The sequence below is a fragment of the Anarrhichthys ocellatus genome, unplaced genomic scaffold (genome assembly GCF_004355925.1).
Source record: "Anarrhichthys ocellatus isolate YVR2014 unplaced genomic scaffold, GSC_Weel_1.0 scaffold37, whole genome shotgun sequence".
Lineage (NCBI taxonomy): Eukaryota > Metazoa > Chordata > Actinopteri > Perciformes > Anarhichadidae > Anarrhichthys > Anarrhichthys ocellatus.
The window spans coordinates 3437753-3463770 of NW_022280067.1; the positions used below are offsets into that span (position 1 = coordinate 3437753).

At 43.9% G+C, this 26018-nt stretch overlaps 1 protein-coding gene across 2 annotated transcripts in view; it reads left to right on the forward strand.

Annotated features, from left to right (window-relative positions):
• Positions 1-5591: 5591 nt before the first annotated feature.
• Positions 5592-26018, forward strand: part of fat4 (FAT atypical cadherin 4) — a 99300-nt gene continuing 78873 nt past the window's right edge. For both annotated transcript variants that reach the window (XM_031867024.1, XM_031867025.1), the window contains exon 1: positions 5592-11153. In XM_031867024.1, the coding sequence (XP_031722884.1) occupies positions 6051-11153 (5103 nt within the window). In that variant the 5' untranslated portion in view covers positions 5592-6050. The remainder of the gene's footprint in view (positions 11154-26018) is intronic.

Consider the following 26018-nt stretch of genomic DNA (forward strand, 5'->3'; position numbering starts at 1 on the left):
AGCTGGAGTACTGCATGTAGAGTAACAATGTTTCACCGCATGTATCATTGTTTTTATTTTATCTGCAAATTCGGATTTTTCCATGTCCAGTGTGATGGATGTGCCGTGTGTCACTAGAGGGCTGTCTTCACACTCCTCTACTGAAGGGAGTAAGTTCCTGTTTACCTTAAATATGAGTTTGCGACGTGTACGTACAAGCAGAATTTTGTGACATCCAGGCTGGATTGGAAGACGAGAATGGAGATGTTACAGTGAAGTGGATGTCCAGCAGTTGATCTCTATTTGATTAAAAATATCAGATTATTCATAGATTCTGGCTTTTATTAAATGAGGAAGTGAGAGTGAATGTAATTCAAAGATTTTTCTTAACTAAACATGTTAGACACAAATTATTATTTAAATAGTGTATTAAAACAGGGATTTTCAATGAATCCAGGAAATCAAAGGAATAAAGTGTCTGATGTAAAGTGAGTCATTGTTACCTTTCACAGGCTATACTGAGTCTATTTATAATCATTTTAAGTGTCTTTGTATTGGCTTCGTGTCTCTTTGTATTCATGTTGTTTTGCTCCTTTCCACAGTCATTGTGAGTCTCTTTGTGTCTCTTTGCAGCTGAATTTCATCTCTCTGTAGATGTTTTGGTCTCTTTGCAGTGTTTTTGTTTTTCTTTGCAGTGTTTTTGTTTTTCTTTGCAGTGTTTTTGTTTTTCTTTGCAGTGTTTTTGTTTTTCTTTGCAGTGGTTTTGTTTTTCTTTGCAGTGTTTTTTATGTATATTTGTGGTCATTTTGAATCTCTTCCTGGTTGGTAAGTCTCTCCGAGTGGCATTTTGTATGTTAAGGCGAGAGGGGCCCCTGACACTTTGGGCTCCTTGGCCTGTGCCCGGTAGGCCTGTTCAGTAATCCATCCATAGCCTCGTCCTAGCAGTGGGTGCCACTAGTATTACGAGGGTTAGAAATGTCTTGTTGTTTACCAATGCTAGAAACACAGTTAGGCAGTTGTGTCCTGGAATAGTTCCTACAACTATTTATTTATTAGAATAGTTATTAGTGAGGTAGGCCACTAAGTCCTGGCTAATTATCCGCATTTTCAGTTCATCCCAAGGTGTTAGACGGGGTTGAAGTCAGGAGGTTTTACCACACCAAACTGGGAAAACCAGACAATATAAAATGTATTTATTTGCCTCAACTGTCACAAAGTGCTGAAAGCTACGTTAGAGCATACGGTACTGGCAGCTTCATCGGTGAGTTAGCTGTGGCTCTGAAGTGCCGGGATCCATCTCATGTCATCACCCCACCCTGTTCCCTTCTGACTCACTCCAGTGAGAAAGTATACTCAAATACCTCCTGTGCGTTTTATCAAAATATTTGTATTCTGTAAATCTACATTTCAACATGGCTGCAATGTTTGGCCCTCCACCCCGAAATGAATGATTGTTTGGTTTGTTTGGCAAATGCCGGCGCAGGCGATATGTCATACAACGCCCGTGTAACGTACCCAACGATGGAGTTCGCTGATTGATATTTATTTCCTCTGTGCCGAGATTTTCTCAGCGTGAGCAGACGAGGGAGATGGAAACTGGGAGACGGTCGGGCGCGCTAGGAAACAGCAGGCCCTCACATTAGACTCGGCTACAAGGGGTCGCTGGGAAAACTGCAGCAGAAAAGTAGGACGACAATTTAAAAATCCAGAAGCATGTTAAACAAATACAGACATGCAATAGATCCACTGTCAGCGTTAAGGCTTGGCTTTTCACACACTCGTTATGAGAAAGGAGTGTTGTTTTGCTGGCTCTCACTTGCCCGAGCCATACAATAACCTTTTTGTAGCTCGCTTTTTAAAAGCCTATTCAGCTAAACTCCTGTTGCCTGAGACTGAAACCAACGACCTGCTTGTAAAAAAAAAAGAAAAGTACCAATTTACCCTCCTCGACAGTGTTTCTCCACGACTCCTGGGGGACGAGACGGGACTGACCCTGAGAGCTGCTCTCAAGAGTTTCAGAATGAACAGACGACGGTTAGCGTCTCGTTATCGGCCCTCGTTTTTAATTTGACTCAAGTTCAAGTTCAACCCTGATTGTCCTTCTATGCGTCACTTCATTCAGGTCAGATCTCATTTCCTCCCACTTCACAAAAGACGAGTAGGGTGCACGAATGGCTGCTTTGGACTCCTGCATTTGATCTTTATGGCCGAGCTTTGACTTTACAATATGTTGATGGGTTTTTACGAGAGTAGGCACTGTATCGAGTGCTGAGGAAACAGCCTTTGATGGTCTGAACTAAACTTATTTCACATTTCTATCTGACATCTGTCTGCCTGGCCCGTGTTTGGTTATCAACAGAGCCAAAGATCATTTAAACGCACTTTCATTTTAACATCCTCATAAACTTGTTTTGCATGCAGCTCTCTGCACGGCCTCGGGGAAAGTCATTTTCCAGACAAAAAATTACTCACAACAAAACCACTCAGATGGTGCATGAGTGATTTACAAGACAGTGTCCTGGTGTTTCATTCAGCACTGACTCTAAACTGAAAGCACCCCTATTTAAAAGTAAACATTCAACCATTTTATCAGTTGGAATCACAAGATTTTGCCTGTACTACATGTTTTTGGGAGTGACAGGACAAGATTCATGAGTGGGCAGCTGCTGCTCAGGTATTTGAGGAAGTCGACCATTTATTGGTGAATTTATAGTTCGATCCCTGCTCGTCCTGTCCTGTACACATGTTGAACTGTTCTTGAGCCAGACACTGCACTCTAAAATTGCTCCTCATGTGTTAATGCAGAAAAAAGATTTTATCTCAATAAGAATAAATCAATCGGAAATGTAAAACATTTACTTTGAAGCTGGGGAGATATGAGATAGGAGATATTGTGTTGACATGTCAGCCAGATGTTGGCATAAAGGGAAAATCATATAAATGAAATATGAGTAGAACGGACAGTCAAAACTACATAGCGGGATGGTCAGAGCGGCAGCCATTTTTATTTGTGACTCACCAAAGTAAGCGGACTCACTGACGTGAGGTTTTGAGGACACGACTCACTGATTCACTGACAGACTGACTTTGTCAGTGAATTCTGTGAGAGAAAATAAGGCTTAGCTATTACAGCAGGGTAAAAAAAATGTATATACAGGCTTTGATTTTCGTTTTGCTGCTGTATTTGCATGTGTTTTTAATGTCGGTGCAGCCCATCGGATCAACATCTCCATGTAAAAATGAATGCTCGGTTCGGCAACAACACAACTTGATATTTCTATCAAAAGCATCCTGAGAGCTCCTGGCTTAGCCGGTGTAATCAGGTTAGCGAAACGTCTCCTGGCGGGGAAGTAATCTACTTTGATGCTCTGTCTGCAACCAAAACATTGAATGTGTGTCATGCTACCGACCAGTCCAGCCCACTCTGTAATTCAATTACACTAGTTGACTCATGTCCTACTTAACGTCCAGGCAGCGGACGGCCTGATTACGGAAGCCACAAATTGTCAAATACCAAACCCTGAGTAAACATTTATGTCCCTCTAAACTACGAGGGTTGTAATTATCCTCCGTAATGTTATTTCACAGGACAGATGAAGTGGAGCGCAGGAGTTCTCTTCCCAGATCATCTACTAGGATTCAAACAGCTCCTCCCACTGCAATTAGACTTTTCAATGAACTCATTTCAACTGGGCCTGTTTGTTGAAATATGTTTCTGGAAATGATTAATGCCTTGAATTCCTCATGATGTCTTTACCCACATTGTAATCAGTGAAGGTAGTGCAATTAATGACCACGTGCAAGCACTTCATTCAGACGTCTTTTGTGGTAAAGTGATTTAAGATAGTACTACAGTAGTATTATTAGTATCTGCCTTATTTCTACTAACTGTCTTTACTCCACAGAACTGTGATGTGAACACTGCTGGAAAAGTCATACAGACTGAATATGAAGCCGTATTGCTAAAATGACAATATTCTAACTGAATGAAATAATATGCAGATGTGAAAATGATCTGCTCATCAAGCAGAAATGGGAAATATTTATGCAACTTAATTTGAGGTAAGTTTCAAGGTTTGCATGACTAGACTCATTTTAGGAAGTTAGTGTTTGTCACTTTAGAGAGCTTTGTAGAGCTAGAACAGCAGACGTACACAACAGAAAACTAAATCTGAGAATAGCATTTAGAATTGTCCAAATACAGGTTTTTTTTACCAATACATACTATTTTATATATATATATTAACCCTGTATCTATTTTCTTTGAAATAACAGTGTTGTGCATTTAAATTTCACTTTACACTTTGATATATATATATATATATATATATATATATATATATATATGTATACATTTAATCTGTGGTTTTCATAGAACAGTAAAAAACAGATACGATATTTTATTCAACAGCATTTCATGTTGATTCACCAAGTTGAGGATTTGATGCTCCTACAGAGTAAACAGCGATACTCCCCTGAACATAAACGGAGATCAGGTTGTATCAGTTGTTTCTGATACGTGCCGATACGTTTTCAGTAAAATAATGATCGGATCAGATTGTTGCTACGGCTCAGCTCACCTTTCATCACGTGCAGGACGAACTAATACTTTTGCATGAGTATACATCCAAAAACTTCTACCAGAAAGATCTACTCTTAATCCTTACATGGCTAGTATTTTCTAATAACTTTGTGTTTCCATACTTTTTAACATATTGTTCAAACGTGACTAAAGACAAAAAAAACCTGCTGAACACAACACCAAAGTTATCAAATGTTTAAATGTTTGCCTCCTGCTCTTCAGAAAGTTTTACTGAAATCTATTTTGGTTGGCAGTACCATCATTTGGCCGGTAGATGGAGCTACTTACCCATATAATGAAGCTTCCTGCACCTTCAATTATATGCAAATATCTCAATGGCAATTATGAGTTCTGGAAATTACACTTAACATTGAGCTTTATTAGACACCTACCTTAATTGAGAAATATATATACATATTTTAATATCATTTGTCTCCAAAATAACTGAAGAGACCACATTGATTGTACACAGAAATCCATAAATTTCAGTGTACAATCTACAATGCAAATAATTTAAATTACCCAACACAATTAGACCATTATATTTAAATACTGGGTTGTTTTTACAGAAAATTGTAATAAACATAATTATGTTTATTGAATCATATGATCATATTTCAATGGTTTCATTATAGTACTACTAATGACACTCCAAGCATTTGATTTTAAAGCAACTATACACATTTAATGTCCACAGATCACCTCCTATTATTCCAAGTATTTAAAAATATATGTTAATTGCGAGCATGGTTTCTGTCATAGGATGTGTGTTTCTGTAGGTTTTCGTATCCTGAGCCCATTAATCGTTTGAACACACATTAATCTGTTAGTGGAGTAATTAAGAGCGCTCTGGGCATCGTTACCTGTCTCATTTGATTGACATCCTCTCTAGCACAATAGAGAGGAGGGGGGCAGTGTGAGGGCGGGCAGGAGCACCGGCATCCAATGGGATCAGTGATGGGAGGGAGTTTGTGGAACTCCAGCTTTGTCCTAACTTACAGGGACTCCTGCGCACAATATGACTGAAGCACCGTTATTCCACGGGACGGTGCGCATGGGCTCAGCCGCCTGCTCGCTCTCAACGTCGCTCACTCGCGCGCTAACTTTGGATAAACTTTTTTTTATTTTTATTTTGTTCACGCATCTTCCAGGAGTGAGGGAGTTTTGTTTTATCTTTCAAAGGATTGCCAGTTTTCTGCCTGTTTTTTTGCTTTTTGCGGAGTTGAATTGAAACTTTCCAGATCTGCAGGACTCATTCTCTCCATTCAAGGAGGATTTTGTTGCATCGAAACGCTGCGCAGGATACAGAATAACACTTGTGGAGTACTTTGGGACAGTATATCTGTGGAAAGAGTCGCTGCTGGGTTTTACCATTGAGTTGGTTTTTTTATTCCCTGCACATCTGCTGGAATACAATGCTTTAGTGAGTGAAGTGGATGCACCATAGGCATGGACTCTGTCTGAGAAAGGGGGGACCGGCTGACTGACCATGGCGCTCACAGGTAGGGGCTTGGGCCGGTTTCATTTGATTTTACTGGCGCTGTGGACTCTGTCGCGGTACTCAGCATCCAGCCAAGTCCGTCAAGAGTTCCAGGTCCTGGAGGAGCAGCCCGTCGGCTCCTACGTGGGCACGATAGAGACCAAGCCCAGCTTCGCGTACCGCTTCAGCGAGAGCCACAAACTTTTTGCAATTAACGGCACCACCGGAGTCATTTACACCTCCTCGGTGATTGACAGGGAGCTCTTGCAGAGTGATGTCATCAACGTCGTGGTGTTGTCCAGCCAGCCCACGTACCCCACCGAGGTCCGGATAGTGGTTTTGGATATTAACGATAACTCTCCGGTGTTTCCAGACACGTCGATTGTCGTTTCCTTCAAGGAGGACGCCAGCAGCGGCCGGCAAGTGATTCTGGACACCGCCACGGACTCTGACATTGGAAGTAACGGAGTTGATCACACCACGTACAGAATAGTGAAAGGCAACGAGCAGAGGAAATTCCGCCTGGATATTACAGTCAATCCTAGTGGAGAGGGGGCATTCTTGCACCTCGTCTCGACTGGAGGCTTGGACAGGGAAGTCACTCCCTTCTACCAGCTCCTGGTGGAAGTGGAGGACAAAGGAGACCCGAAAAAGTTTGGTTACCTGCAAGTGAACGTCACTATTCAAGACATAAATGACAACCCCCCTATTTTTGATCAAGACCAATATCAAAACAGTGTTTTTGAGGACGCAGCAGTGGGCTCTAGTATTCTGCAGATTACAGCATCAGATCAGGATGAGGGAGCCAATGCTGAGATCAGGTATTTTTTAGATGAGGGAACACCTTTCCAAATTGACCCCAAAGCCGGTACTATTATTATAAAAGAGGGTTTGAATTATGAGAGTAAGAAAGAGTACTCCCTGACTATTCATGCAGTAGACAACGGGGTGCCCTCCCTGTCAGGCAGAACAGAAGCCACGGTCAAACTTTTAGATGTGAATGATAACGACCCGGTAGTGAAGTTCAGGTATTTCCCCACGACCTCTAAATTTGCCTCCGTCGATGAAAACGCACAGATTGGCACAGTCGTGGCTTTGCTCACTGTTTCAGATTCGGACTCCCCCACAGCTAACGGCAACATATCAGTTTCAATCTTAGGGGGCAACGAGCAGAGGCACTTTGAAGTGCACACGTCCCCCGTGCCCAATTTAAGTCTGATTAAAGTGGCTAGTGTGTTGGACAGAGAGAGAATTTCCTCATACAACCTGACTGTGTCGGTGTCGGACAACGGCACGCCTGTTGCGAGGTCCTCCTTCGCCAGTCTGGTTATTTTTGTGAATGATATCAACGATCACCCACCCATATTCCAGCAGACACTGTACAGGGTAGATATCAGTGAAGACATACCAAAAGGCAGCTACATTAAAGGGGTTTCTGCTACAGATGGTGACTCTGGGCAGAATGCCAACCTGCGCTACTCCCTGGTGTCTGGAAACGCTTTGGGCTGGTTCTCCATCAGTGAAAACAGTGGTCTGGTGACCAGCGCCGCTTCGCTGGATAGGGAGATAGCGTCTGAAATTGTGCTTAACATTAGTGCCAAAGACCAGGGGCTGCAGCCCAAGATGTCTTACACTAAACTAATAGTTAACATCACTGATGTGAACGACCAAGTGCCCACATTTACGCAGAGCACGTATCTTGTTTCGCTGGTGGAGCATGCTCCTGCCGGCACTGAGCTGCTGGTGCTGTCGGCCTCAGACGACGACGTCGGGGCCAATGGAACTGTCCGGTTCTCATTTGATGCCGAGACTCCAGCCAGTGTCCAGGAGCTGTTTCGCCTGGATGCCTCGTCAGGGCGATTAAGCACGGCCGCGGAGCTAGACAGGGAGAACCAGGCCTCCTACTTACTTCACATCCAGGCAGCAGATGCGGGCAGCCCCCCTTTGCACTCTGTAGGGAAAGTCAACATCACCCTGAGGGATATTAATGACAATAGGCCAGTTTTCTACCCAGTGCAGTATTTTGCCAACGTGAAAGAGAACGAGCCCTCAGGCTCTTATGTAACCACCGTTTCAGCCACAGACCCCGATTTAGGCCGAAATGGCACACTCAAATATATAATTACAGCTGGGGATGCTTCCAAATTCCGCATTAATAGCAACACAGGGAAAATTACCACGCTTATGCCCCTAGATAGAGAGGAGAAGACTGCTTACCAGCTGCAGGTGACAGCGGCAGATGGTAGCAGCCTGCGCTCACACACCCAGGCCATAGTGACTGTAACTGTCATTGACACACAGGATAACCCCCCAGTCTTCAGCCAGGAAGTGTACAGTTTTGTCATGTTTGAAAACGTGGGCATCGGGACAGTTATAGGGACCGTGTCAGCCACTACTGTTGATCTGAACACAAACATTTCATATCTGATCACCTCAGGCGACCAGAGGGGGCTTTTTTTGGTGAACAGCGCAGGTCAGATCACAGCATCGAGCCAGATAGACAGAGAGGAGCAGGGCTTCTATCAGCTGAAGGTTGTAGCGAGAGCTGGGGAGATCACAGGAGAGGCCTCGGTTAACATCACGGTGAAGGACTTAAATGACAATGCCCCTCGTTTTTTTCACGCTGTGGAGCATGTGAGTGCAGTGGAAAACTGGAGCACAGGTCACGTCATATTCCAGGCCAAAGCGTCTGATCCTGATGAAGGCACAAACGGCGCGGTGGTTTACAGTCTCAAACAGAACCCCAAAGGCATGTTTCACATTCATGAGAAGCACGGCCTCATCACGCTGACCGGGCCGCTGGAGGTCACCACGAGCTCTTACGAGGTCGAGGTCATCGCATCAGACATGGGGGTCCCCCAGCACACCTCCAGCCTCATCCTCATCGTCAGCGTTTACGACGTCAACGACAACTCGCCAGTGTTTGACCAGCTTTCGTATGAGGTCATCATCCTGGAGTCTGAGCCTGTCAACAGCCGCTTTTTCAAAGTGGAGGCCACCGACAAAGACTCTGGTCTCAATGGGGAGATTATGTATGACATCGCCGGTGGCAACACAGGCGATCTGTTTGGTATTTTTCCAGATGGGCAGCTGTACATCAAAGCAGAGCTGGACCGGGAGATACAAGACAGATATAACTTAGTGGTTGTGGCCAAAGACCGGGCTGTTGAGCCGCTAAGTGCCACCGTCAATGTCAGCGTGATTCTAGATGACGTAAACGACAACCGTCCCCTCTTTAACAGCACCAATTATGTGTTTCATTTTGAGGAAGAGCAGAAGAGGGGGTTGCTGGCTGGCCATGTTTTTGCCGAGGATAAGGACTTTGGCCCAAACAGCGAGGTGAGATACACATTTGAGACTCCGCAGCCCAACTTTGAGCTGAACGCCATCACGGGGGAGTTGACCAGCACGCTGCAGTTTGATCGCGAGACGCTCATGAGACAAAGAGGCACCGCCGTGTTCAGCTTCGTGGTCGTCTCGTCGGACCAGGGTCTCCCCAAGCCCCTCAGAGACCAGGCCAAAGTACAAGTTTACATTCAAGACATCAACGACAACCCTCCTAAATTCACTAAAGACATTTACCAGGCCTCCATCTCAGAGTCGGCTCAAAACATGACTCAACTGCTGCGGGTCTCCGCCTCTGATGTGGATGAGAACAAAAACGGACTGGTTCATTATCACATCTCCGAGGGCAACGAGGAAGGACAGTTCACTATTGATAGCAGCTCTGGACAAATTACTTTAGTAGGAAAGCTGGACTATGAATCTACATCCTCCTATTCATTAAAAATCATAGCTGTTGATGCTGGAGCTGTGCCCCTGTCCTCCTCCTGTATGCTTAGCATCAGCATCCTGGATGAGAATGACAACTCCCCCTCCTTCCCTAAATCCTCACTGTCTGTGGACGTCCTGGAGAACATGAGGATAGGGGAGCTGGTGGCCTCGGTGACCGCCACTGATGCAGATTCTGGTCAGAACGCCGACATAACATACAGCATCACAGCCACAAACAACCACGGCACTTTCAGCATCAGCCCTAACACCGGCAGCATCTTTTTAGTTAAAAATCTGGACTTTGAAACTCAGTCCCTTTACAAACTCAACATCACCGCAAAGGACAACGGCAGACCACCCCGCTCCTTATCCGTTCCTGTGGTCATTCATGTCAGGGATTTTAACGACAACCCTCCCATATTTACCCCTGGTGACATTTTCAAATCCATCTCTGAAAATCTTCCCCTCTCAGCTTCAGTCATGACCATTACAGCTCACGACACAGATGCAGACATAAACGGGGAGCTGGAGTACGCCATTGTTCAACAGATTCCCCGGGGAGGCCACTTCAGCATTGATTCAAGCACCGGGCTCATATACACCAGCAAGGAAATCGACAGGGAGTTTTCAAATCTGTTCGAGCTGACAGTCAAAGCCACTGACCAGGCAGTTCCAGTTGAATTCCGCCGCTTTGCACTGAAAAATGTCACAATTTGGATCACAGACTTAAATGATAATGTCCCCACTTTCATGACCCAGAATGCCCTCGTGGCTGAGCCCAACATAGTCATGGGCTCCATCCTCACAACAGTGTTGGCCTTTGACCCCGATGAGGGGGCAAACGGAGAAGTGGAGTACGAGCTTGTGGAAGGAGACTCTGACACTTTCATCATGGACAGATACAGCGGAGATATTCGTCTGGCCTCCCAGCTGGTACAGTCCCGACTCATGTACACGCTCACCGTGTCAGCCACCGACCACGGCGGCAGCCGCAAGACCTCCAGAACTGAGCTCATCATTATCCTCCAAGGGTTGGATGGGCCCGTTTTCTCCCAGCCGAAGTACATCACTATCCTCAAAGAGGGCCAGCCGCCAGGCACCAACGTCATCTCTCTGGATGCCTCAAGCCCGCGAGGCTCAGCCACCAAAGTGGAGTATTACATCGTGGCTGTTCGCAGTGGCGGAAAAGCCGTCGGACGCCTTTTCACCATCGGCCGGCACACTGGAGTGATACAGACTGCTGCAGAGCTGGACCGAGAACAAGGCTCCGACCTCTACGTGGTGGATGTGTACGCCATCGAGACGGACGCCAGCCAGCCCAGAACACAGCGTGCTGAGGTGAGTACAGTGCTGACTTTTCTATTCTCTAAAGGTACTCGAAAGCCACATTGTATTTAGCTATATTGGTCTATTTGATCTGTTTGGCAGGGAGATGGCATGAACTCACCCAATGGCATTTGAGACATTTGGATGGAATAAGTATAATGAGATCAAGGTTTGGACTGGGGGAAGAAAAAGGGGAGTGAGGCTGTCCAAGTCACACATAAAACAGAGACACCTATTGCATTTATCTGTGTATTAATTAAATTCCTTTTTTTACGCATGGTTCTGCCTTATATTAAATCACAGTTTTCTTAGACATGAGTAAGAAGGCCTTCGTTGGCAAGATAACTTTATTGTTCCCGTTTCCAAAAACACACTAGCCATACAATTCATCTTGAATGTGCCTCCTCTAATATTTGAGCAGTCTTGGAAAGGGAAATGAGTGTTGCATGTCGTCTGCACAAGCTCCTCTCCTGCTGCTATTGTAAACTGAAATATTCTTATCAGCGGATATGAACCGCACAAATCAAAAAAAAGGACCACATTTTAATTTCCCCACTGTAGACGTAAATGATTCAGGGCTGCTGTTTCAGGTTCAAGGCCCCTTGATGGTTTCCCCAGTTTCTCAAGTTTGGAGAGTAATTCATAAGTTCTTCCTGTGCAGGTATGCATCATCAGTGCCAGTATTACTTTGAGTCCTTGAGCCTGAGGCTGTTTTGACACTGGGGTGGTCTTGGGGTCCCTTTTTGTACCACAGGGAACTGCTCCTCAGGCAATAAGTGACCATTAAAATTGGGTGACCTCTTAAGACTCTTGAAAAGACGCCGAGGGCAGAGTCAGTGAAACTTAAGCTGTCCACTGAGTTTGAATTATGCGATGCACCTTTTTTCAGGCTTTCCCTACAGAAAGAGGGAGTTATATTCTCTGAAGTGTAATGCAGGAACCCTCAACCCACATTCGGGTGGCTAAGGCCGCCAGTCAAATGAAAAACAAATGTGAGTCTATATATATGTTTTGTAAATTTTAACCAGGACTTGAAATGCCATTATATTACTTTTCTGGTCGCACACACGCTGCATATAAAATAGACTTCCCAGAGCAAAAACAAAAAGGTGTAAGCTTCTTCTTCTCTTGAGAAATGTGTTTTGTGTTACCGCATTTCCAAAATGCCTGATGTGAAATGATTTAAGCGGAATATCTTTGACAGTCGTTATTGATGCCTTCTCAACCACTGCAAGTGTTGAAACTGAAATATAATACAGCAATCAGTTATTTGGAGACAAACTCAACACGTTATTGAAATCAAGGATTACTTGGCAAAATCGTGTTAGCTAAGTTAACTTAAAGTTTTGCACGGGCCAAATGGGAATATCAAATGCTCTCTCACTTTGCCTGCAACGAAGATGGCAATCTGCTTCCCTGCAGACTCTACTGTCGGGCTAATGAGAGAATATAGCGCTTCAGTGCTCGCTTTCCCAAACATTAAACTCTAGATTGGGTTCATGCTAAGCTTGAACTTTCTCACCCCGTGGAGAAATGACTTTACCATACCACCTGGCTGAGGAGTCAGTCTCTCCAGTTTGAGAAGCGTGAGATCTAATAACTTGGAGGAATTCAAATGACCTTCCACATTCGGAAATGTGGGCCGGTTTTGTGCTGAAATGCGACAGTCTTTACAGCCGTAGTTTTATTAGCAAAATGCACAGGTCATATTCATACTATTTGTATCTCCTCAGTCAACAGGATCTCAAAGGACCGTGTGGTACAATAGTGTAAACCTTCAGACTTAGACTAATGTTTTTCCAGTGCAGTGTTTATACACCAGATACCCGGTAGCAACTGGGGGATTATTTCCACCCCTGGGGTTGTGACCCTTTCACATTCTCCATTTCCCATTCTCCCCATTGATTGCATGCAAAGCTGGCATTTTTTCCCTCTCCTATGTACCATGTGTGATGTTTTGGAAATAATTAAACAAAGAGAATTTGGCTGGACATGTGTTATCGACGGTCGTGATCTTAAACAACTCAGGGCCGTGCAGTGGAAAGAGGTTGTTTCTTTTTCTGACCTTCTTGGCATCTTAGAAAGTTTCATTGTCAGTGATTGTTGATTAGATCTGTCGTTGCATGACCGATGGGACTTTAGTCTCACATCTGGGTCACGTATGATGTGCACTGGGCATTTATTTTAGTCAGCCAGTGTTTGTGAAATGCTTAACAGAAATTTAAATGATCATATTTAGTTGTTTTACTTCAGCAGCTTCTAAGTGTCTTGGAATGTCATGGAAATGACTTCATCATCCAGAAATCTTTGTGTTTCTTCCTCTTAAAGCTGGTACAATTAACAGTTATGAGAGAAAATCTCTTGGCAGCAGAATCATCCATTGTTGGTGAATCCAGATTCCATTCAGAGTTCAGGAGGATGTTTTTTTAAATTTCACTCCAAGTTTTGATTCATCACATCCTGCAATGTCCTTGTTTGGAGTTGGAAACATTTCCCCCCATAACTCAAGGATCTATTCCACTTTTGGCCATCAGCTGTTGAAGACAAAACACCTGCATATCACTGATTGGGCTATGATTAAAAAGTGTAATGTGCTGGAAAGCAATTCGACTTTTTAAAATGTTTATATGTTTGTTTCCAAGAAGAATGATCTTTGCTGATGTTACTAGAAAGACAAGGCACCAGAAGGCACTTAGAGAAGAAGTATGTTCATTGAGTAAATTATTGTCCATTTAGAGTCAGATAGACCATAAAGCAGGGTATGCATTAGGGCAGGGCTACCTTGTGATTGACAGGTTGCTATCACGGCGTTGTCCGGTCTGAGAGTTGTCCACGTTTTCATCTGACATCTTAAACCCTTTTTCAGTGTATTTTCATTTCGTGAAAGGTAATTTTAACATTTTGGCCGCCTAAAATCCGCGTTCGGTAGAACTTAGCTCCATCCTCTCGTGTCACTTCTGGTTGTAAAACGCCAAACTCGAGGCTTCAAAACGGTAGTCCACAAACAATGACTTCGAGGTGACTATGTCCCCTTCAGTCCATGCTGAAAACGTGGTGGTGTACTCCTTTAAAGAAAGAAATGTAATCATTGGAAAAAAATCACAGAATAAATACTCTTTCCCTTCATCTGCCACCTCACATTCAACCCCTCCAGCCCCTCCAGACCAGACTGCTACAACTGTTTTCTTAGACTCACTGTGAATCAAAATGAAGTGTTGTTTTTTCGGAGAGGCCCGCAAGTGCCACATCAGTCCTTGCCCCCTCCTCTTAAAGGCATTGTTCTCCCCAGAAAGTAAACACAGTCGGAGTGTTCAACAGGCCTTCCTTTGTTTTGCCATCGCAGATAAAGTGTTGCACTGCCCCGGCCGCGGATCGGGAGGCTTTTGTTATTTTTTTGGTCTGTGCCAGCATCTTGCCTTGGCAGATTTAGGTGTGTATGGATGCCCCTGTCAGCCAGCTTTCCTCCCCTCCCATCACCAGTGAGAGACGTACGGTAGAGCTGCTTGTGAGTATGAAGAAAGAAAAGGGTTTGGGAGGGTTCTGGACATGTCAGACGGTGTTATTGGGAGTTGTGGGAATGAAGGAAAAGGAGGGGCGGAGGGAGACAGTTTTAGGAGGGTCCTGCAAGGGTCAGACACAGCCGGCGTTACAAGGAATCCTGGGAAGGAAGAAGCAAGGGCCAGGGCTCTTGATCATGTCCCGAGGCAGGTGGGAGCGCTGTATCTGCCTGTCATGTACTTTTTGGACATCACAGTCAGGGAATGCATGATGACTGAGGCCGATATAGAAATAAGCGTTGCTATGCATGGCTTCAGCTCTGTTTCATACACTCCCCTCTTAGTTAAGTTGTATATCTCTCTGTCTTTGCATCTCTTTTGTGTCTGCCTGCCTGCTTTGTGTCTGTGGGAATCTGTTTGTGTCTCTCTCTGTGTTGTGGATCAGTCTGATTCATAAATCTTGTTGGCGACAAACTTCAAAGTCTGCTTTTCTTTCTGCCTCTCTTTCATTCCCTCTTTTGCTCTCCCCGTGTTTGTGTGATGCTGAACCTCATCCAACATGAAGGGAAATGTGATTCGGACATCAGAGGCGGTATCAGAGCTTCAGAGAAGATGGAGGGCAGGGCGAGATAAAACGCCAGCCAGGTCAACGAGGCAGGGAGGAGAAGGTCATGAGCGGCCGGACAATACGATACGGATGCTGGTTTCTGTGTTGTGTGTGTGTGTGTGTGAGAGAGACAGTATTAATACAAATTGAAATATTGATGACTACAATTCCCAGAGAAAGGTCGAACAGTGATACTGATAGCCCTCTAAGTGCAGCATTTACTGTTCTTTGTCGAATCAAACTGAACACAAAAGAAAGGCTTTGATTCATACACAAGCTTAGTATTAAAATGTAATGTTCCTCCGAAGGGACATTATACAACAACTGGAAGAGGAACGATGCAGAACAAACGGCATCCTCGTGTATTGTAATTCATGGTCGAATTGTGATTTATTTTTTTTTGTGCGTGTGTCTCAGTAAGTATGCTCATGTGCTTGAGAAAGGATGGTAACAGTCCAGTCCGACCGTGACCAGGGTAATAATTCACTCAGTAATCCGTCTGGACACGCCTTTTGGAAATGGTCATCGAGGAGGTGAGCATCTGCTCGGCCCTCCTGGTAGGTGGTCGATCCGGGTGAACCTGCGGGTGAGCGCAGGTTGTCCCAGAGCGGCCGTCCGTTTTTACGAGACAATCGCCATAAAAGTTGGATAAACATTCGCTCACGCATAGATGTGTGCAAGCAAATGCTGCCAAATACATACACACACACACACACACACACACACACACACTGACCACAAGTTCAAACTTCCTCTCAAGTGCAGGAAGACTGTAAATGGTATTCACAGTCAAAATAATTCAGTTTCATTTAGATTATTATGATTATGTTACTGTCAAATATGATCATTGGGATACTTTGTGACTGCTTTTCTGCAGATTCAAACTGAGCCTTAATGACTTTCTTTTTTTGCACAAGACTGTTTGTTCGTGTTTGTCTTGTTCCATTTATTTTGTGGAACAGTGTAACTCTCTTTGGAAACGTTACGGCTGCTCTCCAGCTCATTTGCCCACTTCAGATGAACATTAAAGTTACGCTTCTTTCGTTTTTTTCTGTCGAGCTCTTATGGCTTTAAGTCTCTAAAGTTTTAACCGTAGTTGTTTCACATTTCACCATGTTTGCTTTTGTTTTTCTCATCAGAAAGCAGCGACTGGCACAGCTCACAGTACACATTTGTCAAACTCTGGGGGCTGAAAGGTCGGGAGCAGGGTCGTATTGTTCCGCCGTGCCATGTTCTTTAAAGTTAAGCCAAATGTCACTCGAGAAGTGAAAGAGCAAAACTAACTTTTTTTTGGCCACAAGCCACAATGGCTGTTCAGTCAGTTTTGGTTTTTCACAAACCTGGCCGAGCTTCAGAAGAGATTAAGATCTTTGTACATGGCTGGTTACCTGCTCAAGTGACTGAGGAGTCACATTCATTGTCCATGACATTGGATCACGGCTCAGGCTGGGTATATACAATGAATGAATTTCAATACTGATACTAAAATGTATGTTTCTCATATTTGTTGATATATAAATTATATTTAGTTGGATACCTTCATTTGTGGTGGCTAACCTTTTTTTGGCTTTTGACTATTTATTATAAACGTATCTAGGTTGACTAAATAATACCTGCGGTCGCCTGGGTGAGAGTCTTGTGTTTGTTTGACCCGTCCACCCCCTCTCCCACCTGCCCTTATCTCGCTTGATATACTCGTTATTGAACTACGTAACTTTCATTAACGGTCACTCGATATACTGAGTCACATGCTCTGATCGAATCCAAAAACATCCACATTTTGGTTTGCAGAAACGTACAATGCCAACTTTTTTTTTTCTTCTGCCAACTGGGCTGGCAAGTGGCAAAATAAATAAATAACAAAGATTACACTTGATGCAAAGAGAAACATAATTTGGGGGTCCCGGGAATGTTTTTTTAACTCTTGTATAACCTGTTAGTTATCTAGTGACACTAGTCGTGACCTCTCGTGGGGATCACAACCCCCTGATTGGAAGTTCTCTATCAACAAGCAGTGACAAAGACTTTTCTTTCTTTCCCATGTTCAACACACCAGATCTGGAATCAGTAAAAATCCAGATATTGTTAGATCTAGTAAAAGTAAACTAAAGTAAAAATGCACAAAATTACCTTTGGAGATATAACTCTTATTGTCTCGACTTTGTAGCACTCATTGTATTGTCTTCTGTGGCAAAGTGAATTGTCTTGGTGTGGTAACTCCACCCTGCTGCTACTCTAAACAGGTTGAAACAGAAATTATTTACACACTCTATTTTTAAACTCGGTTTACCGCTAAATTATGTTTATAAAGGGAATGTGCATGTATATTAAAAGAAAAGTCTTTCAGCTCTGTGGTTAACTGTCCGCAGTCTTTCTTTCTTTCATTTTTTTGCCCCCCCTTCTGCCTCATGCAAAGTCAATGCAAGACCATGGGTTAGAATAATAAATGAATGTGGCCAGAGCTGTGCATGCTCCGCAGAGTTTTGCATCATCGGGTTTATTTTCACATCAGAGGTACATTTCTCTTGTGCTGTGACTTTGATTGTCATGCCTCATTTGGGAGGGGTCATTCCTCCGACTTAAACGCAATGCTCGGACCAAATGTGCGACTGAAATAGTATTAATCTCCTCCGGGAATGCCTTTTCTCCTTTGGTACCGCAGATCAAAATGCCGTGATCAAAATGGAGCCGTTTTACCGTGTTGTACCGGCAGGGAGGGATTTCTTCAAGTGCAATTAGACCGGTCCATCAGAAGCTGTGATCTAAAGTTTCCAAGCTTTATAGTCTCTCAACCGCAGCAAGGTTGATTGGGAGCAATTGAAGTGGGAATGATCAGGTACAGCTATGATTTGGGTCGTACATTTTCCCCGAGCAAGAGCTACGCAGGGAAATAAATCCTGAGTATGACTACATCCCAGAGATTTCTTCATCACTTTTCTCTGCGCTGCTCTGACTGTGAAGGGACCATAAAATATGCCCAACTCTGTCCAGCTTTGAGAAGAGAAAAAAAGAAAAGAAAATGTTCCACTACTTTCACTTGTAAAACGAAGGGAGGTAGAGAGAAAGGGGGGAGAGTGGAGGGTTGGTTTTGGCACATGCTCTCGGCGGTAATAATGGATCCCAGCTACAGAATGATTTGTTCTTCCACGTGACTTACCGAGCTCTCTAGCATCAACAAACACTCCAACACATCCACATGCAGAAATACACACAGCCCATTTCCATTGTTTTCAGAGCTCGGGCTTCGCCATGCTGCCTCGTTGACCTGTCTCTCTCCTCTGTCTATCTGCTTTCTGTCTTTTAAAAAAAGAACAAAACGAACTCCTGCTCTTTTGCACATCTCACTTCCCGCTGGCCGTCCATCAACGGGCACCGTCAAAGTGACATTTAGTGCGGTCGCCTCCTTCGCAGATCCTCCCTCCTACAGGGACAACCAACGAGAAGGGGAGAGAGAGAGGGTGTGCAGTTTCTGCATCGTGTGCAGAGTTCTCATGTGCACGCACACACACACACACACCTCATCTGGTAAGACGAGCGACCCCGTGGCAGGAAGGGGTATCTCCCACAGCCCTGACGGACAATTTAGGAGCTAGATGGGAGATGGAGGGAGGAAAAAGAAGGAGGGAAGGAAAAGGGGGGAGGGCTGGAGTAGGGCTTTAGTGTCAGAGGCAGGAGACAAGCAAAGATAGACTGGCACCAGCGAGCGAGAGCCCGTGTTATTGTTATCTCCCCTCTTATTTTATGAGTTTTCCATCAGGGGATCCACTGCAGCTCCCGCTCTGTGCGCAGCACACGCTCTCACTTTATTAAGAGGTTAACCATATTGTGATTCAGCATTTGTACCGAGCTTATTTTTTCTTTAATTGTTTTCTAGTTGTGTTGTTGTGATTGGTGCTTTTCAAGCTTTCAAAATCTTTTCCTCGCTTGCTCCGCTGTGAAGGTCCTAACTCAGAAAAATAGAATGAGCCAAGCCACAGTCGGTTCGCAGCTGCTTTCAATTTTGGAATTGAAATATTTCTGCTTTCAAAATGTCCCAGCGTGACTTTTCCGGCACTCGATTTCTCTGCAAGTTGTTGGATTTTTAAAATCACGCGAGAGTGTTGGTCATAATTATGTTCATGCTCTTTGCTTGGCAGCTTGTTGGCCTTTTCTCGGACCGTGACAATCCACTGACCTAATAGAGTTTTCCCCTGATTATATCTGTTTTTTATTTATTCAAAGCGTGATTCTTATAAGCTTGAGCTTCTTATTGTCTTAATGCTTTGTTCCCTTTGTTTTCAAATCCTTTATAGCTTTCTTTTATAAAGAGGTAATTGTGTTGTGTTATTTACCTCTAAATCCCCATCGACCCAGCAGTGTGCAATTAGTTCTGCAGCCTTGCTGTGCAGCCAAACATTGTTTAAACCCACAGAACTTTATTACAAATTCTAGTGGAGATCCCGAAGTTTCCAAAAAATGTCGGCAAAAAAGTGTATAAATGATGCGCTAATCATCTAAAACATCGTATTATTGCAATAATGAATCTGTAAAAAATAGAGTGTTGGGTTTCGATACTTCGATACTTCACTCATCTAGCTTCATTGAAGAGCTGGAACAACAGAATGTATGTGATAGTGTCTCAAAGCTACATAAGGAGGGATAAGGGCCAGTTCACCTGAATACAAATAACACATTCTCTCATTCACCTCGATGAATGCAGGTAGTTTGATTGTTATTTGTCCAGATTCTGATACATCTGTCTCTGAGATTTCTCCATCCAAAACTGGCCAAATGATGCCAAAATCTGCATTTTAACATGTTATTAGAGGTAAGTGACATTACGGTTTTTTTTTTCTCATTTGGGTGAACTGACCCTTTGAGCTTTTCTTGAACTGACAGGTGCTTCTCATCAGGTGTTTCTGTGCTGCGTTGACTTACAGAACCTCCCCAGCACACATGCTTCCCTCCTCGTTAAGTTGCGTGTGCACATCGTCCTCCCACGGGTCGTTTTGCAGAAAGGCTGCGGTTGTTTGAGCACGTAGCCGAGTGGAACGTCTCGGGGAAAATAGCTTGTGGTGACCGAGACAATAACTGCAGAGCATGAGCCTCACTTTGGAGGATTATTATCTCATTCAAGGAGATTCTTGGATCAGAGTGCTGGCACGGCTGCTCTGTAGTTCCAAAGCAATAATCTTGTTTTTTTTGTTTCAGTGAAATATCATAGAGCACCCTGGATGCAAGCTTTGGGTTCAAACATCCCCATCTTGCCCGGTGAACTGTGTGGCTTTGCATGGCGGCCGGCGGGGGGTGGCATCGCTGGCAAAAACAAAACACTGTTTGCACGAATTTCTAACGACCGATCTGTCAGAAACGGAGAGCGGAAAGAACTCCTGGCTCCGAAACAGCTAGCCGTTTTGGTGAAAGCGACCTTCCTCTCTCCCCTCTCCACTTGGGCTTGTTTAATTGAAACCAGCTGGTGAGGGTTCTGGGCAGCGATGTGCAGGTCCAGTCAACGTGACTCGGCCCTCCCAAACAATTGGGGGGGGGGGGGGGTACCTGTGCCGCCCTCCCTCGTCTCTGTTGTCAGACATGTTTTTTATTAAAGCTGGTGATATCTCAAGCAGCAAACTGAAAAGAAAGTGTGACTGTTTCTGAGCTCTGAGCTGTGGCTCTGGTCTCCATTACATTCGTTGACGATGTGTTATTTTTACTCTTTTCGTGTCTTCTTTCCTTTCTTTTTCTTTTTTGCCCACTCTGTGATTTTCCTATGCAAATGCATGGAGTGGCCTAATTGCAGCAGGCTCTATTGTGTGTATGTGGATGTCCAAGTGTCTTCTGAAAGTTGACTTTATGGTCTCTTCTTTCAAACACTGGGCTACTCTGACTTTGTATGCGTTGCTTGTGTTTGTGTGCCTGCTTGCTCACGTGCATATGTCATGATAACATGACATGCCTTCAGCCTTAAACAGCACTGTTCTTGCATACCTTTTTGTCTACCAAATCTTGGCGCCCTCTGCTCATTTTCCTGCAGTTATCATGCCTGGCGTCTCTGGCACTGACGTGTTGCCCGAGATGAAGGAAAAAAAATAAAATAGCAGCCCACCGAAAAATTTATCATCCAAAACTTTCTCTGAACTTGGCTGGCCGGCTGTTGACAGACAGATCGTAAAGAAGTCTGCCTCCCAGGACATTGTGTTGTTCATGGTATTACACGGAGGGTGATCAGATATTACGTTGTGTCTTTATCTCCTCCAGGGGGCTGCTGCCATTGGGGATTCATTTGCACTGAGGTCTGCAGACTGAGGGCGGAGGTCTGCAGGTGTACGTTGTGAGAGAGACGGGGGTGTACAGCAACAACACAACATGTGAAACTTATACTGAGCTCCCTCAAAATCTGCCTCAGCATGCTCATCACACTGCAAAACAAATCTACAGATTATGAATTCAAAAATCTATTTAAAGTATTTAAACCTGTTTCCAATGCAAATTAACTTTTCAAGAAATTATGATCAAGATTTTTTTTTTTTGGCAGAAAATTAGATTTCAGTCCGCTGAAAAAGGAAAAATACATAACTTTCCTCTTGCGGGCTATTTTTCTAGCTAGATTGTTTTAGTGTGTGTTCACCAGTTTTGGAAAAATCGACCGTGGAAACTATAGTTCCTACAAGAAGAGAAGGCAGTCTTCTCTACGGCCGTTATCTCCAACACTCTGAAATCCACACCAAAACCATTTAGATAGCACTACAGGTAAGAAGAGGAATATGGATTTTTGATTTTTGGGGTGAACTGTGCCTTTAAAAAGAAACCGCACTGACTCGTCATGGGGAGTGTTGCTCATCCCATGAAAACTGTTGTGTTTGAGGGCATAGTTATTACGTCTTCAGAAAATAACCCGAGTGATGTCATTGGGGTTATCACGGCTCGGGCTTGGGAGACTTCAACATTCTTAATAGAAAGATGGCAGAAAAAGAGAGAGGCATTAGCAGAGGAGACATCCCAGACGTGTGTGTGTGTGTGTGTGTGTGTGTGTGTATGAGAGGGAGAACATAAGCCATGTGTTTCTGAGTGTGTTTGCATCTTCCCCCTCAAAACCGCTGCAGTCATCCAGCGCGCCAGCTGCCTCGGCGCTAATCCCTCCTCTTGCGGATTTGCACATGGTCTCGCGGCGGCTCCGTGCCACTTGATGCCGTTATTCGATAATGAGCGAGTGATCCAACGGAAAGCGACACTCTCAGGACCTTCCCATTGAATCGCGTGACCTTTGACCCGACTTGGCAGAACTTGAGCGGAAGCGCTGCCTCTCATCTTGGCAGCTGAACAACCCGCTATGTGTGTCTCTTTAGGTGTGTATTGGTGTGAATATACCCTTTTGGGAAGCGCAATGGTGTTTCATCAAGCCGACGAGCGTTTGTGTATATGTACTGTATGTGCGGGCACATGCGTGACCGGGTCCGACGGCGCGGTAGACTGGCAGCCCGAGTGTGAACTCTGCATGCTTCTTTTATTCCTCTTGACGTCTGACAAGGCTGAGGCGCAGTTGGTAATGATGTGGTTATTACTTCCCATCATGCCTCGCTGCAGGCCGGGCCATAAAACAGTGCGGTATGTTCTCTTTGTCCCTCATGGGCGGCCTGTGGAGACCAGCACTTTGCTGCTCTTTGCGTGAAACGTTCTGCCTCTGTTGAGAAACGTACCGACACACTCATGGGGCCTCATTCACAAAACTCTTCTCCAGCTTGATGTGTGACTTTGTGATATTTATCCTGTCAGAGATGGGAAATATAGCTCTGATTACCTCTTTCATGTCTTGGGACGGCGGTATTGTTTTTAGCAAAAATTGTCCTCATTGTAGCATTGATGTAGGAGATCAAGTGTATGCTTTGTGGGAATTTTTACTCTCTTCATGGGAATCAATCAGTAATAGGGCATGGGCATCGGATTTCGAATCGTCTTTGAAACTCAAGATTTATTCTCGGGCTTTATACACGAACCCCCCACTGTTAAGTTTGCACGGGCCCTCTGCTCGGACTGTCAGGTTGCCCCAGGCCTGGAGTAATGCCAGCTGTGGTCATATGGAACCAGTTTGATCCGCGGACCGTCAAAATGCCCTGTCTGCCCCCGGTGTTCGACTCCATATGAAGGCTGCGTGGAGTGGACATGGTGCTGTTTGGTATTAACACAAAAAAATGACGCCATCCTCCCACAAGAGCTGGGATTGTATATCTACCTCCTCGTTCCCCGCGGGGGGTTAGATGACTACGGGGGCAAATGTTGGAGCATGAAGTGGATTTGACACTGACGCCAAGTATATATTCAAATTTAAATGTACTGTAGATGGCTGGTGGCGGCGTTCTCATAGTCAAAAGATAGAATTTTAATACATGTACATTTTTATTGATATGATTTAAAAGCATTTTAAACCAATCTGTCTGCTGTCTGTCTGCTAGCTAGTAGCTTAATGTCAGTTTAGTAGTATAGCTTATTGCAAAAACGTTTTTCTTCCCCAAATAGGCATCATTTGGATAAACTGATCACATATTGGGAATCTAAATGATTACTTTCTCTTCTAAAAAAATATTAATAATAACATTTTTTAAGCTTAAAAACATTTTTTGGGATCAGTAAAGGATGTTAAAGCTGGTGACGCGAAGCAAAGTATCAGCTCTTCTATTCTAAATCGGAAGTAAGACGAGGAAGCGCCTCGTTCAGGAAAAAGAATAACGTTAATTTACTACAAATAAATAATTAGACATAGTAGCTAATCATTTTGTAAACCATTCCAGGCCATTGGTTTCCAATCATACACAAATCTATTCGTAGACTTGAACCTGAGTTGTGTAATTCAACACAGAAAACCTCAAGTCTGCATACATTACCCCACTTGATAGAGATGAATGTGTCTGTTAAAGTTCATAGTGTACAGAAATGGAAGTCAAACAATGGCCACATAGAATGGAAGGAAACACATCCAAACAACTTAAACCTTACAGCAACAATATGAAAACGGTTCGCAAACATATGTACTGTATGTAAAGCATACATATAGTACATGTGTAGTTAAAGAGTTAAATTGTGCATACACGCAGTCAAAACTTTGATATTGGTGTCAGATTTTCTTTTCTTGAGCACAATATTCAGGATCTATGCTTAGAAAAAGAAAAGAATAGCAACACACCGTTTGAAAACCTCTCATCTTCAAAAAAGAAAATGTTTTTCTTTCCCTCATTAAATCTGCTCAGATCATAAAATCAAATTTATGTCATTATGACACAAATTAACCCCCCGAATTCATTACCCCATTGTTGGGGTTGTTTATTTTGTTGTTTTTCCGCTGCTCTGCATACATCAATTCGCTCTCGCGTTAATTAGTCCGTGCACTGATATTAACTTGGGAGAACTCCCGGGATGATTCATTTAGGGTGTATATGATTAGGACCAGCCTGGAAGATCAGAGGCTCTTTTTCATCTGTAGCACCGATGCTAATTCATCTACCAACCCCCAAACTCCCCTCCTTCTCTCAAGCCCTCCCTGTCTTGTTGCACTTTTATTCTTTCCCCTCCACGCTGTTGGTGTCGAATGGAAATGAGGTCTACCCATTTCTTTATGGATGGGATGTATAGATCAATGGATGGATGGATGGAGGGGATAGAGACCCCGGTGCGGAGGCTCTCTCTCTCTCTCCAGGTCTCCATTGAGCGGAGATTACATCGTCGGTCGGTGGCTGTAAAATGCAGCTCTCCGCTGGCAGACACCAAACAGGACTCACAGGAGTCTTTTCAAACCTCCCCATTGTTAGCGAGGGATTATTCTTTGGGTTGTTATCCCATTACGCTGTAATGGTCGCAATTTTCTGCTTAGGAATTTGTCTTTTTCTTGGGGGAAATGCATGTCAGAAAGTTTTTGAATCAAGCATTTATCATCTGTAATTTGTAAAAGAGTGTTAGGTTACATTTCTACGGCTCGTGACTTTTTAGATGAGTGTCAATTGTTGTCTGGATCCAAAAATACTTTAATTTAATTGAGGCACTGATATCCTGTATTTAAATGTAAAAGCATATCTTGCTTTATGTGGGCAAAAAATATGCAACTTCATAATAAAATTACAAAACGAGACAAGACGCAGGTATTAAGGGGTCGTTATAATAACTCTAGTCTGATACCAGAATTCCTCAGCATTCCTTAAGTCAAATTCTTGGAATATTTTGGGTATTAATTTTTCTCCTGACATGAGCAATGCTCCTTTCTTTATCATGGAATGGGACATCAACACGGCTTTTCAACGTAATGCTCTTAACAGGTCATTAAGCTTTTTTAGTTTTTTTTTTAGTTTTTCTGTAAGTTTGCCCAAACACTAAAACCTTGTGTCTTTCACGTCTGATTAGTGACACTTTAATAAAGTCGTTTAAAGTTCAGCGGACTGAATTTTCCACCTTTTCTAGTGTTTCTATGGTCACGGGGAAACGACCCGTATTCAGGCCTGTACGCAATCTTTTAAATGCAAATCCTTTAAAAGTAACTGTGTAATTCTGTCTATGGGGACTCTCCCGACTTGGCTGCGAGAGAAAGTGTTTTTTTATATAAGGCAACCACGGCTGTTTTCCTTTCTGTCTTCTTGATCTGACAGCAATTGACTAAGCCAGTCCTTAAAGCGTGACAAAAGCTTGGCAAAATCTTTACATTTCTTTTCCTCCTTCCTCCCCACCCTCCCTTGGCTAACTTTTCTTGGATGGGCCAAGGTGGACAAAGCCTGTCTTCTCTTCCACTTGATTGGGTCAGAAGGCTGAAGTTAAATG